The sequence below is a fragment of the Daktulosphaira vitifoliae genome, unplaced genomic scaffold (assembly GCF_025091365.1).
Source record: "Daktulosphaira vitifoliae isolate Bord-2020 unplaced genomic scaffold, ASM2509136v1 Scaffold_5, whole genome shotgun sequence".
NCBI lineage: Eukaryota > Metazoa > Arthropoda > Insecta > Hemiptera > Phylloxeridae > Daktulosphaira > Daktulosphaira vitifoliae.
Window position 1 is genome coordinate 7,641,346 of NW_026099576.1, and position 16,570 is coordinate 7,657,915.

Below are 16,570 nucleotides of genomic sequence, written 5' to 3' on the forward strand. Positions count from 1 at the left end.
TCAAATTCTATATGTTACTTTGTTATGAAAAAAAAAAAAATAAAACTATTCATGGAATATGCCAATTAAGAATCTGAAAATATAAAATTAGTTTTCCTTGTGTATTTAAAAGATAAGAAGCGATTGAATATTAAAAATTCGAAAAGACTTAATTAGTGTATGCGTACAAAATCATAAAAATACCTGACAGGTATGTTACGGTTTATGTTTCAAAAGTGTTAAAAAAAATAGTATAATGAAGTTTTCTAGGAAGTAGAATTATTACATGTTACGTCAACCGTACACATTGACAAACACGTTAGGGTTTCGTCGCTCAAATATTTTAATGTGGGACACAAGTGTGGGAAACGTCAACCCCGTAAAATCATACCTGTATTCCTCGTTAAAATTTTTTTTGATCAACGATCAATTAATTTCTGGTGGGACAGGAATATATGATGAACCGGCGAGTGGCGTATACTTGTATACGCTGAGCATAAGGCCGTCGATATGCGATAGAGTAGAGCCGTTACCCCTCCACGAGTACGTGTCTTCCTCAGCGATAATAACCTCAAAATCTTCAGCGACTACACATCCGATATCCGTATTGGATAGTAATGCCCTAGCGCGTGTCTCGAAGGCACGATCCTCGGGCAGTACTTCTGATCGCGGTATATGGTATGAGGCCTCCAATTTGAAATTGTACGTTCTTTGGATAAAACCAAACGGCCCCCCGCTTCAATGCAGTATTAATCTCAGTGAAATCACGGGTATCCGTCAACTGCATACGTAACCTATTTGATCTAACCACGCTGTTTTTAGCCCCTACTACTCTTAGGCGCCTGACGTCACGAAGCAGATTTAAACGAGGTAGCTTTAATAAAAAATAAAATAAATTATTTAATTATTGGAAGAAAAAAAAATAATCCAAAATAGTAGGGGTGATAAAATTAAAGAAATATAAATGTAAATTAAAATGTTAATAATTGTAAAAATCTAAATACATAGTACAGAAGACGTTTGCTGGTTCATGACTTTTTATTCAAGCGTGTAAATTATTAATATAATAAATTTATAGTTTTCAAAATGACAACTCTGCGTTAACGTCAATGCAACACATATGTGACAGGATAAAAAGCGTTTAATAGGTTATATAGTCAAATAATAAAATGCGAAGGCGTGAAAAAAAACAACGTTGCCATTTTTCTCATAAAATGCTGACGCCTATGAACGTTATAATATAGTAATATAGCAATATCTTTGTTCCTGGAAATAAGCTTACCCAAGTGTCTGGTAGGCAATGATAAAATTCTTAGAAAATGATTAATTATATACAATCTATACATGCAGCATATTAGTTTACGTCGGGTTTCATCCCCTCCTTCTTTAGGATATGTTGAAGAAGAAACCTGTAGCGTTAATATTAATTCAATATGTTAAAGGAATAGCCTAGGACTCGTGTGGTAGCGACGGCTACTTAAAGTGTGCTATTCAATGTAATGCGTACGTTTAAACATATGTTTATCAGTTGACTTTTTCAGATATCGTGAGTTTTAGTTTACCCTATTTTCCAGTAGATCGCGCCGTAGGAGGTGAACAACTATGTATGTACCATCTCTCCCACCCTTGGCATTGATTTATAGTGAGTATGCGTACTATAGTTTAAAAAAACGCCATTTTGAATGAACTTCAGACCCTTACCCCCACTATAAATAAACGGCGCCTCGTCCTACTCTCTCCATCATAAAAACCACGCCTTCCCCTGACCTCGACCTTCAAAATACCCTCCACAACATACCATTGATTTATGAGGTGATGATGCGGGGTACCTAGAATCCCCAATATTACCCTACTTATATTATCAATATAATTTTTGAAAAATTAAAAATATATATCTTTTTAGTTTCATATATTTCTTAATTTATCAGTTATTCATTACTCTTTTAATTCATTCCTAATAACTTCTTGGAGTGGTAACATTATTTTTTGAACTGAAAACATACTTTATACTTACTTAAATAAAAAAATAAAACTGTGAGTATTACATTCGAGTCATCGAATATATGAAAACATACGAGTAATCAAGGAAAACACAGTAATATTTTATTGAAAACTATTAAATATTTTAGATTTTTATAAAAGAAAATATTGTTTAGTTCTAAAAACTACATTAATATATAAATTTTTTTTTATCCGGAGACAACAATAATCTGATTCAATGGGCCATAAATTATTTTTATATCAGTTACCAAGAAAAATCATCCACAAATTCAACAAAGAATAATAGTAAACTGTATTTTAAGTTAAATATAACAGTATACATTAATTGATCAATTTATTCAATTTATTAATATTATTATAAAATTAATTAATTATTGATACTGTGTCCCGACGATGACGCTTTAAAATGATGCAGAACAACAATCATCAAGACAAAAATTAAATACTAAAAAATATCTCGGTAAGTTTCTCTACTCTGTATATCGGTTGAGATTGATATGTACAATGGATTATTGCAATTTTTTTTCAGCTGTGTATTTTTAATTTGGTATTTTTTTTGGTTCGTTTTCACATGTATATAATCAAATTTGGGGGGTGAGACCAATGAATTTCCTAAGTCGAAAAATAAGGACCACCCTAATAAGTATAATAAAATTATGAGTATTATTATTTTAATGTAAATTAAATGTTCAACTTGTTAAATCTATTATCCATTATTTATATTTGTAGAAACTATTTATACATTATATAATCATATGTGTAACATGGACTATATTTTGACGAATCCGTTGTTTCAATTTCTAATTTGGTCTCATTACTATCAATACTTGCTTCGTTTTGAATACTAGATAGGGATGTTTCAATTTTTACAAATCCAAGATCTGCAAACTGAACATCATTTACCAAGTCATCTTCAATTTCGTCCAAATCATATGTTCTATTAAAAGTTTTATAAAAATCATCTTTGCATAAATTTTCTACACGAAAAAATATAATTAAATTTCAGTTTATTAATTTGATTTTTCTGATAATTTTAAATTATTATAGTTATAAACTTACCAACAACATTATCGGTTAAAACATCTTTTTTATGTGTATAATTGCTGTGCTTCATTTTTTTATGCAAACTATTTTGTGAAATAATCAAGTTATTATGTTTTTTTAGTTGTACAATATAGTTTTTCACTTGCATACTGTATTTAAAAACAATTTTGTAGTTACCATAGAAATTATCTTGTGTTATTGTAATAGTTGGTTCTATTTCATACCTAATACCTTTATTTATTAACGTATTTTTTAAAGTTTCATGAATATTGAATATTATATTATAATTCTCATTTATAATTGGCCAATGATACGCACTATTCAAAAAATGTTTTAATCTATTTACAATTTTGAAAACAAATTTGTAAGATAAATCATTAAAAATATTGAGATCATTTATTTTATTCAGAGATTCTATTACCGTTCGGGTTAACAATATAATATGTCGACAAATATTTTTATTGTAATAGCTTGCATTTAAATCAGAGGTTGAAAGACTTAAAATAAGGTTAGCAAATTTACCTAATAATACGAAAACAGGGTAAAAAAGAGATGTACTAACTAGTGTTTGAAATAAATATACATGACGATGATTAAAATTGAATTTTATAAATCGGAATACATCTGATAATGTAATATCACTACCGTCTGCACATTGTATATTTAATGGAGTAAAACGGAGAAGATCTAAGTAATCATTTTTTATGTCTGCTTTAATTTGTCTTCTTTGAGAACCATTCATAAAATTCTTTTCATTTTCAATAGATTGGTGGGTTAATAAATCATAATATATAACATTTTTTGGACTAAACAATTGTGTAAAGGAATCTGTACATAAGTCAGTATTTAATTCTTTCATGATTTTATTCCTAAGATCCTTTGTTACGAAAACCAATTTTTCTATATTTAGTTCACTATGTTCATCATTAATTTTTGGATAGTCTACAAATAGTGAAACAACTTCATCAGCACACCAAGTATTAATATATTTAGATAACTGATTGGAAATATGTTCATGAATCATCTGATATCCTTTCAGTAATTGTAATTTCTTATTTTCTTTTGTATTTTTAACAGATATTTTTCTACTAATTATACTGACTGATCCTGATACGTTATTTAAATACAAGTTCACTGCCATCAAATCTCTAGGTAAATAATCACATTTCAAATAATATAATTCTTGAATCATCAATAATACGATTTCACCGTGAGTCTGAATTGCTTCTCCGTATTTTTTTAAATCTTCTTCAGAAATTTTGTCTAGAGTTTCATTAATGTGTAACAAATATTGTTTGTTATGAGTGAAATAATTCAACATGTATCTTGAAAAATTACAATGACGTTCTTTGACGCACGTACTTACAGATGACAGATTAAACACTATAAATGTTAAAAAAGTAAAGAAAATCATTTTTTAACAAATTTATACAGAAACTCTAAAGAAATTTAAAATTAAAATTTTATTAAGACTAAAACCTTACATTATTTGAAAATAGAAATATATTACGTGTCTTTTTATATATATCAAGGTCTTTCCAATTTTTATGTAAAAAAATCTATTTTTTATTACAATATATACATTCGTATATATACATTTTAATGTATGATTTATTATTCCTTTTAATATTTATAGAATAAGTTACATAATAAAAAATTAAATTAAATTGAAACTTAAAAAAAGACTAACCTTCTACAATACTTAATAATACAATCTTAATGTGTGGTTTATTAAAGTGTACGGAAATTCTGTATTGTGTTTTTCATATTTTACGTATGTTAGCTATAACCCATCAGGTTTTCACATTTTTAAAAACTATTATCTACTGAATATTTTGTATTACTTTTAGCTTCGATGCGAAGCTGAGAAGGTATTGATTTTACTAAGATGTGTTTTTTTTTTTTTTTTTTAAATGAAAAAAATTCCTTCGTTCCCCGTAAATGGGGGAAACCTCCAAAAAAATTACGAATTTAAAAATCGCTAATTTTTAAATTTTTTCAATTTTTTTTACTTAAAAGTGCCATAACTTTTTCAAAACTGACCAAATAAATATAATTTTTTTTTATAGATGCTTGATGTCTCTACCTATCATTTGGTATATTTTTTTTATAAATTTAACCCTTAACCTGCCCACAAGAGGGGATTTAAAATGACAACTTTTTCTACTTAACTTTTGAAAATGTTCCGGAAGGTCTGACACTTTTATATATACCTTAAATTAAAGCTAATGTTCTGTTCTTTATTATACAAAAAAAAATTTTCGGAATTTATTTTATCTTCACGGTGAAAATGGCTACCAAATGCTATTTTTGTGTGAAAATTTTCGATTTTGTATTTTACATTTTTAACTTTATTATGCTATAACTTTTTTAAAATGTATGGATCAGTATAATTTTTTCACGGGGAGTAATATTTATATACATCTTTCATTTGACATACTGTTTTTTTAAATCGGACCATTTCCCTATATACGAGGGGGGTTCAAATCTAAAAAATGCATGTAGAAAGTAGAACTTTTTCAACTTAAATTTTGAAAGTGTTCCGGAAAGTCTGACACTTTTATATATATCTTAAATTAAAGCTAATGTAACATACTTTATTATGCAAAAAAAAAAAATTTCGGACATTATTTTATCTTCATGGTGAAAACAGACATCAAACTTAATAAAAAAAAATACGATTTTTGTAAAAAAATTCTTTTTTATATTTTGAACTTTATAATACTATAACTTTTTGAAAGATGTATGGATCAATATAATTCTTTTTTTTATAGATGCATGATGTCTTTACCTATCATTTGGTATATTTTTTTTATAAATCTGACTTTTTACCTGCTTACAGGGGGGGATTTAAAATGACAACTTTTTCAAAAAAAATTAACTTTTTTTACTTAAATTTTGAAAGTGTTCCGGAAAGTCTGACACTTTTATATATAAAGCCCCTTATTTATTTTTAAAACAACGCCTAGATTTGTATGTGTGTATAATTAGATTCAATTTAATTTAATGGAATTGATCTTTGGTTTTATTTAACATTATATTTTCATAAAATTACTACTACAAAAAAAAGTGATGAGTATAAAAACAAAAAAATGGTTTTCATTTCAATATTAAACGAAACATCATGTCAATTTTTGAAAATAGCTATATTATCATTGTCACGGTATGATTACCAGGGGGCCTAACACTTTCTGTTTTTTGTTTTCTACTTTTAATCTAGTTAGAAACTATCCCTTTATTGGCTCCCTAGTTTGAGGAGTTAAGCTGACTTATAGTATACTTACCAGTATTCGGGAAGAGCCAACAAATGCACTTTGTTGCCAAATATACATTTAATTCTTGTGTGTGTGTTCATGTTTACGAGTAGGCAAAGACGGTGTATGACAGTAAACATCATCTAGAATTAATTTATTAATAATTCAGTTATAAGTTATCTAATAAATTAATAAACAAATTAGTTATATAAAAATTATTTTATACTAATTTTATTGAGTTTGAATTGATATTTAATAATTTAGTATTGTATTCAATACAAAAGAATCATAAAATAATGGTAGCACAGTGAGGTAGCGAAAGAGTGTTAACTTACCATAGTAGGGAATACTATAAATAATTAATAATATATATATATAATCAATAATTATAATCAATAATTATAGATGATATCTGACAGTGATTAAAATCACTAATATAAGAAACGCTTCTATGCAAATATGTAGATAGTCTTTAATTTTGAGAAATTGGCGAATGATTTGAAAAAGCAACATAAACTCCTATTTCCTTAATTATATCCTGGTTAGTGGTTCTTTAATTTAAAAGTATAATATAGGAATATATACTAATAATAGTAATTAAATTAACCCCGATAACTATAATAAACCGCAGCCATATAGTAAATAACAATAAAAATGAATCGCTAAAATCCGTAAACGCAGACGATTTAAATGACGACTGGATTATAGTGTTATCGTCAAACAAAAGACCGCACACATCGTCACCCCGACTCTTCTCCACTACCTAAACATAAAACAAATAAAAATTAAAAAATATTAAACCGATACACATCACTTCAAACAGATAACAATGATATGGAAACTGAACAAACCGCCGAACCTATAATACACAAACCACCTCCTATATTTATCAAATCCGAACTCTATTATTCAAAATTTTGTGAAATCATTAAAAAAAATATCGATTCCAAAGTATTCACTTGTAAAAGCAATACATCGGGACTTAAATTACATCTCAATTCACCTGAATCATACCGTAAAATTGTACGCATTTTAATAAAAAAAAATATTAATTTTCACACTTACCAATTAAAACAAGAAAAACTATTTCGTATTGTTCTAAAAAACCTACATCACTCAACGGAAATAAAATTCATTGAAGAAGAATTAATTTAAACTCGGGTTCAATGTCAAATAAGTAGTTAATGTTTTACAAAGACAATAAGAAAAAAACCCTTCCACTGTTTTTTATCGATCTTGAACCAAATATTAACAATAATGATATTTTCAAAGTAAAATTAATTTGTTACTCTATAGTAAAATTCGAAGAACCTAAACTAAATAATAACCCAATACAGTGATTGAGGTGCCAAAATTTCGGGCATACGAAGCATTATTGTAATCACGAACCCCGGTGTGTGAAATGTGAAGGCTCACATTTAACAGAAGCATGCCAAAAGTCTAAAGACCAACCCCCCAAATGTGCCTTATGCAGTGGTGATGTCATAGCGAGAATTACAAACTAAACTTAACGACAATAATATAGACATAGCACTAATTAGTGAAACTCACTTTACGGATAAATCATACTTTAAAATAAATAACTACAATTTATATAAAACTAACCACCCTAATGGTACAGCTCACGCTGGTACTGCTATTTTAATATCAAATGCCATCCAACATTAATGAAATCAGACAGTACCAAGAACCACAAATTCAAGCGACAAGTATGTCGTAATATGCACAATGCTCTGCATTACGCACCTTACATTCATCAGTATTTAATATTTAATTAATAATATAATTATATTTAATATAATTTAATATATCAATATTTAATGCCATTGTATACAAACAAATAATTTATTTATCTGTCATAACATATACACATTTGTACACTAACTGTTATTTATGTATATACATGTTAAATTGATTATTGTATACTATGCATCTTATCTTAAAAATAATTATCATGTTATGTTCAAATTTTAAACAATAAACTGAAAATCACTAAAAGCGCTGACGACAACAACCCATGAAGGGGTAATTAACAATAATATAAAAAGGCTTAGTTCTGCTTGCACATTGGTAAGTGAGCGAACGTGTCAGCGAGCGCCTCAATTCTCTCTTCTTTTTGAAGATCTGAATTCAATAAGGAATTCAGAATTCTTCTATTTGATTTATTTTAAACAAACTAGCCGCGACCCCGTGTTGTCGTCGGTACATTTTAAAGCGATATTGAATACAATTATTTTGCGTTAACACTTTATTTATTTAAAAGAGACAGTATAAATGTTTAAATTTATTATAATATTTAAAAAAGTAAGTAAATTTATATTAACCCAAATCTCCTTTTGTGAGAAAACTTTCTTATTCATATTAAAATATATATCTATATGGTTTAATTTTGTGTCTGTTGTTAATTTTTCTCAGCTTCCGCCAATTTTAATGACCAATACGTTAACAGAACACTATTTTAATCTAGTTGAACTTATAATCACTAAATATTGGAAAGAATCCTTTAATTTTAGAAAATCAGACAAATATCTCAAAATTACGCTATTGTAAAAAATAGTCATTTCAAAAAAAATTTTTTTAATTAAATATTTCCAAATTAATAGAAGTATAAAATTTATTTTTATACTGAATTACACATTTAAATCATATCAGTAAAATAAAACATTTTTTTTAAATTATAGACCAATAAATACTTTACTAAATCAAATTTTTATGCTGATAAATAATATTAGTATTTATTAAAAAAAATATGATAGGGTCGATATCTTTATTTTGGATAAATATTCGTAAAGATGAGAAAATTGTTTTAAGTACACTGTGAGCGTTTTCAATTTTTATTAAAAACGCTCAATGCCATTAGTGTTTCCCCGTGGATAAGATGAATAATAAAATAATACCCTTACATAAGATTTAACCACCCTCTTACGCATTCCATAAAACGTCCACGTAAAAGATTCTATCACATTAACCAACCAAATACAGCAAAAAATATTTCAAGAATCTCACCAGAGATCGCTAAACCAGTTTTGCGGGCTATAAAAAGGCCATTTTCCCCCAAATTCGGGTGGTTCTCTTACGGCGGTTCCTTTAAGGCTTCGCTTCTCTTACGGTGGTTATGTACGATTTCTGAACATCCCTCTAGCAGACACTGGGAGGCCTTGCCATTCTATCTCTACATCTCTACGGCTCTCTGGAATTCTCAACCAAGATACAAAAAGTGAATGTGCGTGAGTTTATGTTTCATTCTTAGTTACAATTCTATATAAAATCTGCACTATTTTTACCCTCTTTCGTAATTACTGAAAATATTATACATCTTATTTTCGGTCGAATACTTTTGGTGATATAAATATTCTAACACATATAAAATATTGGTGTTTATTTATTTCTTTTTATCTACATTTATATATATATATATATATATAAGCATACTAAAAGGTTACATGACTAGATTGCATTGTGTTCTATTACTTATTGAAGCGCCACATCCTGGCTAGACTGAGTACTAGCACAATAATATCATAGTTAATACTCCAATTAATTATAAGCATTCTCTAAAGTGTCTCTCCACTTATCGACTAGCTAGTCTGATCTCTGCCACAGTGCGGGCAATCGGAGTGTAGGACACTTATATAATTTATAACACATTATTTATTAATATTATTTTGTAATATACATTAGACATTCTAAGGTAATTAATTTGATTGAATTGTATCTATTACTTATTGAAGGGCCACAACCTGGCTGGACAGGGTATTGTACAATAATATCATAATTAGAATTTTAGTTAATCATAAGATTTATTCAAAGTGTCTCTCCATTTATCGACCAGCCAGTCTGATCTCTGCCACAGTGCGGGCAATCGGAGTGTAGGACACTAATATAATTTATAACGCATTATTTATTAATATTATTTTGTAATATACATTAGACATTCTAAGGTAATTAATTTGATTGAATTGTATCTATTACTTATTGAAGGGCCACAACCTGGCTGGACAGGGTAATAGTACAATAATATCATAATTAGAATTTTAGTTAATCATAAGATTTATTCAAAGTGTCTCTCCATTTATCGACCAGCCAGTCTGATCTCTGCCACAGTGCGGGCAATCGGAGTGTAGGACACTTATATAATTTATAACGCATTACTTATTAATATTATTTTGTAATATACATTAGACATTCTAAGGTACTTAATTTGATTGAATTGTATCTATTACTTATTGAAGGGCCACAACCTGGCTGGACAGGGTAATAGTACAATAATATCATAATTAGAATTTTAGTTAATCATAAGATTTCTTCAAAGTGTCTCTCCACTTATCGACCAGCTAGTCTGATCTCTGCCACAGTGCGGGCAATCGGAGTGTAGGACACTAGTATAATCTATTGTGCAAAGAACCGAAATTGAGCTCGCATCTACCCTAGATCACTCTTTGGACGACTGAAAAGACGTAGGCCACTTGGAAATAGTTTGTTGCACAGGACAGTTATGTTGTTTAGAAGTTCTTTATTTGCTTTATAAATTATTAAATAATAAATATATTAAGGTAAAACACCATATACAAGGTTAAGGACTATACTACATAAATATACAAAAGGTTTTTACAAAAAACAGAGTTATAATAAACTTAGATTTCACCTTGGGTAGATTTAATATAGAATTGCATTAGAGAAGTAGTTACACGCGAGTTAATAATAATATAAACCGTATAAATATAATTGCGTACATTAATGCCTATACGTATACATCGATAATTGTTACATCAACAACATCATTCATCTCAAGAGAATATCTGCCTTATCAGGATAGTCAGAGGTAAGTGAAACATTTGTTTATATAATAAGTCTATAATAGATCCTTTACTGAAGAATTTTTAGTAATAAACAATTAGAACAAGATAGGTCATTGAGAATAAACTAAAATATTTTTATAAAAAATACGATACTTGTGACTCGCCGGAAATTAGTGTACGCGTTTCTGTGCAGGAGCTAGGTAGTGACCCTTCTTTGTAATTCCATCTTATTCATACATTAGACGTCTTTACGCAAGCATACATACCCCGAGATCCCTTTCTATTTCATTTTATTGTAGTCACTACCGGGTATCTATAGCCACTTTTACTTTCCATTGCTGCCCATCCTTTTTACACTACGCCCGCTACGATTATTATTTCCTTATTGGCCTCCTGTGTTACATTTCNATTTCCTTATTGGCCACCTGTGTTCCTTTACATTACATTCATTTATTCCCTTTCACACCCCGAACCCCAAACACACCTAACAACATTCCTTTGCCACATATCCTTTTTACTTCTTTTTGTTTATTACAGTAATAAAAAGTTTTTACCAGGCCTGTCCAGAAACGTCCACGTGCAAAGTTTTTTGTAAGATATGATATCAGTTTGGGCATATTAATTTTTTTTTTAATTTTATGTATTTTACACATTTAATACGGAATTTAAAGATTGTTTTTAATGAATATTATGTTTTCTTTCGCCATTTGTAAGGACAGCCCATAGGGCTTAATGTGCCGTAGGTTCGTAGGCACCCAAGGTAAGATGCAGTTAGGCTAAGCTTAGTATTACAAATTAAAAATTGTTGACTTATTTATTTATTTATTAAAAACAAATAATTAATACATGTTTTTAACGTAATCTATGAAAATTATTTTTAAAAAATAATGCACAGTATTCACTGCATTAGAAGTTATTAAAGATTTCAAAACCTGCCGAGGGTATTATCTTGTAATATTATAATATACACATATATTATATGTGCATTAAACTTTATATAAATTAAATAAATTACTTATAAAGTAAATAATCAACTAGATATTTAGGAGTGTAANTACTCATAGTATTAGATTGAGTTCATCTTTTTATGAATTTTTGATTCGATATAATTATTGATAACCAACTAATTACACTAAATAGAACGATAATGATGAAACATTACGAAACGTTAAACCTAATAAAAATATAATTAATCAAGGAAAATCTCAAAAAACAACTACAAAAATTCCACTAACTACTCTAATTTCAAAGAAGCAGAAGGTGCAAAATAACAAAACTACAAATATACCACCGATTACTCCAAGTTCAAAAAAAAAAAAGGTGCAAAATAATGAAATTACTAAAAGACCACTTATCACCCAAAGTACAACGCAGCATAAGGTGCAAAATAAAAAAACTACTACTAAACCACCAGTTAAGAGCACTCAGTCAAACAAGCTGATTGAAGGACTTACCAATTTCGAAATTAATAATATCAGAAAACAACATTTAGAACAAACTAATAAGCTTAGAGCCAAACATGGAGCCAAAAAGTTATCTATTAATGAAAAAGTAAGGAATAAAATACATATGTATCACGTAATGAAAATGTTATAATAAAATATTGTACTAAAATCTATTATTATTGAATTACTAATTACGAACATAATTTGATTGTCTGGCATTTATTACAATGACTATACAATTTAATTTATTATCAATAAATTCATAAGTTTGTTCAGTGTAAAATTTTTTTTCATAGTTTAAAATATAAATTTAAAAACTTTTAAATTAGAATTATTATAAGTATTGGCTGAATCAGCATCAACAGAAACACTCTTTTCTATTTTGATGAAAATCTTGTGTAAAAGAGATGTGATTTGCAAAATGTGTACTGACCTAATTGTTTAAAATAAAGAAAAAATATATGTATGGATCATACATTTAATACTAGAGAAGTTCCGGGTAGTAAATACATTTATTAATCAAGTACCAAGTAAAAAAATGGTTACAGACAGAGTACCAGGTAAATGTAGGATAGTAGAAATTTTAATTGTAATATTATATTAATGAAATAAAAAGGTTAAAACATTAACTTTACAATATTATCTTCTNACGTTATTATTACAGGTTTTTTCTGTATTGGTGCTTAGTAGATCATGTTCTATTTTTTGTACGTTTTGATCTAACCAAAATTCTTTTGCTAGACGTCATTTTGTTGTTACTTCGTTTTTTATCTGATTATATAAATTGTAATCTCTGTTCCTTAATTTGTTCTTTTTTTCAATGAATACAAGAATTTTTCCAGTCATCTACGGTTTCCTCGGTTCTATTTTATTTTTAATTATTTTATCTGCAACTTTAATTATGTCCATCTTCATACTATCACTGAGTTTGATGTTCCTATTAAGTGTGATGGCTGTAACGTTCTAACACATAACAAATGCTCAGGTCTTAATAATAGTGAAATAAAATGTCTTGGTTTGAAGAATCGAAATTTGAAATTCTTTTGCGAAGCATGCAATAAGGGTTTGCGTGATATGCCCGAGCTTAAACTATTAATTAATCGTTTATTAGCTGAAGTTAATGAACTAAAGAGTCAGAAGAAAAATAACAACGTTCAAAATTTTTCTGAGTTTATAATTGGTGAAGTAGGCGAACGCAATATCAGAGCATCTAATCTAATATTTTATAACGTTCCAGAGTCCAACCTTGATAATGCAGTCGACCGTCTGATTATGCATTGATAACGCATGACTCTAATCTTGTGAGTAATGTAATTGATTCGATTATTACTAGTGGGAATATTAGACCGTCTAAAGTTATTCGTCTTGGTATTCATGGTAAAAATAATCCTCGTCCAATTAAGGCTGTTTTTAGCACACCAGCTGATGTGTTTGAAATATTGAAGTCAAAAAAAAAAAAACCCAGCACAGTGGGGTCGTGGCATAGTTGGTTCCAGTATAGATTTAATCTGGCAGTGATTAAAATCACTATCATAAAAAACGCTTCGATGCAAATCTGTAGATAGTGTTTAATTTTAAAATAATGGTGTATTATACCAAAAGCAAAATTAATTCCTATTTCCTTTATTATTCCTGATTAGTAGTTTTTTGATTTAGAAGTATAATATATGAATAAATATTTATTATAGCAATTAAAAATCTGCAGGTAGTGTTTAATTATTTCAAAAACAACATCAACTTCTATTTCTTTAATTACAGCCTGATTAGTAGTTCTTTGATTTCTAAGTATAATTTTTTTCGTATTTATACCTATTTTTCTGTTCTTGATTTTTTTGTGTACTACTTAAAATTTCTATTACTTCATTAAAGTATAAAACTTTACCCATTACATATATGATTTAATTCCTAAATTTTAGCCTATTGTAACGATATGAATTTATAATTTTTCATAGTTCAGCCTATTAGCGTTACCCAGGAGACACCACGAGGAGGTTGGCTGTTAAGTCTCCCAAAAATTTTTTTTAGCTTCGATATGAAGCAGAGAAGGTATTTTACTCTTATATTGTCTTGAGCTAAAAATATTTAAGTTGAATTAATACAAAATAAAAGAAGCTAAAATTTACTTAATATCGTCAACATAATTACTCAAAAGATCAAGGTAAAAATTTAAAACGTTTTATGAAAACAAAATTTATATCCATTTATCTATCAGAATTATAGATTTAAACTTTACACTTAAAATAAACTATATTGATAAAAAATGGGTTTTTTATGGAGACGACGATTTGCTGTTAATTAAAAATAAAATTTTTATAATAAATATTTTTACTTAATTATTAGTCTTGTCACATAAAATACAATAGAAATCAACATTTTTATAATCATTTAGTCTATACTGATCAGCTATACAATCAGTTACTACTCGACGACGACATGTAGTGCATGAAACCCATTCAATTCTGCTGTGATGTTCTATATACTTTTGGCAATATAAACATATGTTTTCCATGTCACCTGAATTTTCTAGCAATAAACTTTTTAATTCGTTTCTATAAGTATTAGGGTTGAACTTCTTGTCAAAATGTGATTTATTCATTATTGTGATAGCGTAGTATATTATATAAACTCCACAGTTATAAGCATCAACTTGTTTTGGTATGTTTTTGGCTTTACATTGAACCAATGATACTCGAGGGATAGGTTTTTTAGCATAAGTACAATGTTTTTTCAAAGCTCTATACAATTTTTGAAACTTTTGCTGATTGTATTTTGTATCTTTAGTAGGATTCATAGGGTCCAATATGTAACACTCTTTAAGTTGGAAATTAATTATTGCAATAATCCAATGATTCAATTTTGATAATTTTATATGCCACGGCATAATGACTACACTATTTTCTTCAAAATTATATCTAATTTTCTGTTTTTTATTTAACTCTGTACTACTTAAAATTTCCGTTACTTCATTACAGTATAAAACTCTAAATTCTGCCTGATTTTTGATAGCCTTTATAGCCAAACAAATATCAATCACAAAGTTGCTAAGAAAGTTATCATCATACAGACACATAAAATCACTTATTTCTAATGTTTGTATAGTATACATTGTGGAATCAGGTATAATATGATAATAGGTTCCACAAATAAAATTAAATAGTTTAATTTTGCTATATATTAATTTTTTAACTATATTTGTATGGTCTTCTACCTGTCTGTAGTATTTCAAATTTTTTGGTAATTTGTTATAGTAAAAATCATTTCTTAAATTATGATCTTGAGTTTCATTTAAATATAATAATGGACTTTTTTGGATTTGATAATCGTCATCAGTTATACTTAATGACCGATTGAACAAATCTTCCATTATTGCTACATCATCAGGCACCTTAAGTGCATAATCATCTTCTTCGTGTATAACTAATTGCAATATATTGTTCTTATTATCCAATAATACATTAGATCTATTTTTCTTTGATGGACTATTTAGACTGTCTAATTTTTTGACAGATGTGTTATCCTTTTTTAGAATAATTAAATACGCCCCTTTTCCATTATTTGGCCATCTTTTTTCAGACACATTTTTATCATCACAACATATCCATCTAGACTTTTCTTTTAAATATACGATGTAATGTCCAGATTTAGTGTCATTGCCTATATGAAATATTGTAACTGACGGTGTATAAATAGAATCTTCTATTGTAAATCGAGATTTGGACAAATTTTTTAATTTTAGATCTGTTGTTTTACTAATTATATATTGACCATTTATCCAACTAGAATTGAATAATGACAACTGTAATATCAAATAATCATTTGCTTTTATTATTTCATGTCGTCTTTTGAAACCACCTGTTTTATTACAGTTTTGACAAGAATAATCATCAATGGATGTCCATTTTTTTTTATTAAATTCAAGTAGACTTTCTAGTTCTATACTGTGGTTTCGATTAGAAGGTAATTCTAAACGTTTCACAAGATTGCGTTCCTCTGAACTACAAGTTTTTTTTTTACAATAATCGCAGTAGTTTATACAACTTTCAGTAAA

At 28.0% G+C, this 16,570-nt stretch overlaps 2 protein-coding genes across 2 annotated transcripts; both read right to left on the reverse strand.

Moving 5' to 3' along the window:
* Positions 1-2,251: 2,251 nt before the first annotated feature.
* On the reverse strand, positions 2,252-4,553 carry LOC126907521 (uncharacterized). The gene is made up of 2 exons (XM_050688876.1): positions 3,040-4,553; positions 2,252-2,957 (listed from the first exon to the last, which is right to left on the reverse strand). The coding sequence occupies exons 1-2, from the start codon at positions 4,436-4,438 to the stop codon at positions 2,713-2,715; spliced, it is 1,644 nt and encodes a 547-aa protein (XP_050544833.1). The 5' UTR covers positions 4,439-4,553; the 3' UTR covers positions 2,252-2,712.
* Positions 4,554-14,807: 10,254 nt separating this feature from the next.
* On the reverse strand, positions 14,808-15,628 carry LOC126907548 (uncharacterized). The gene has a single exon (XM_050688916.1). It carries the CDS (start codon positions 15,626-15,628, stop codon positions 14,852-14,854), a length of 777 nt encoding a protein of 258 aa, XP_050544873.1. The 3' UTR covers positions 14,808-14,851.
* Positions 15,629-16,570: the final 942 nt, after the last annotated feature.

Bases quoted from the DNA above. Each gene is read 5' to 3' on its own strand.
- LOC126907521 (XM_050688876.1), bottom strand. From the start codon at position 4,438: ATGATTTTCTTTACTTTTTTAACATTTATAGTGTTTAATCTGTCATCT. The intron at 2,958-3,039 runs GTAAGTTTATAA...TTTTTCGTGTAG, and splicing joins TTTAACCGATAATGTTGTTG to AAAATTTATGCAAAGATGAT.
- LOC126907548 (XM_050688916.1), bottom strand. From the start codon at position 15,628: ATGTATACTATACAAACATTAGAAATAAGTGATTTTATGTGTCTGTAT.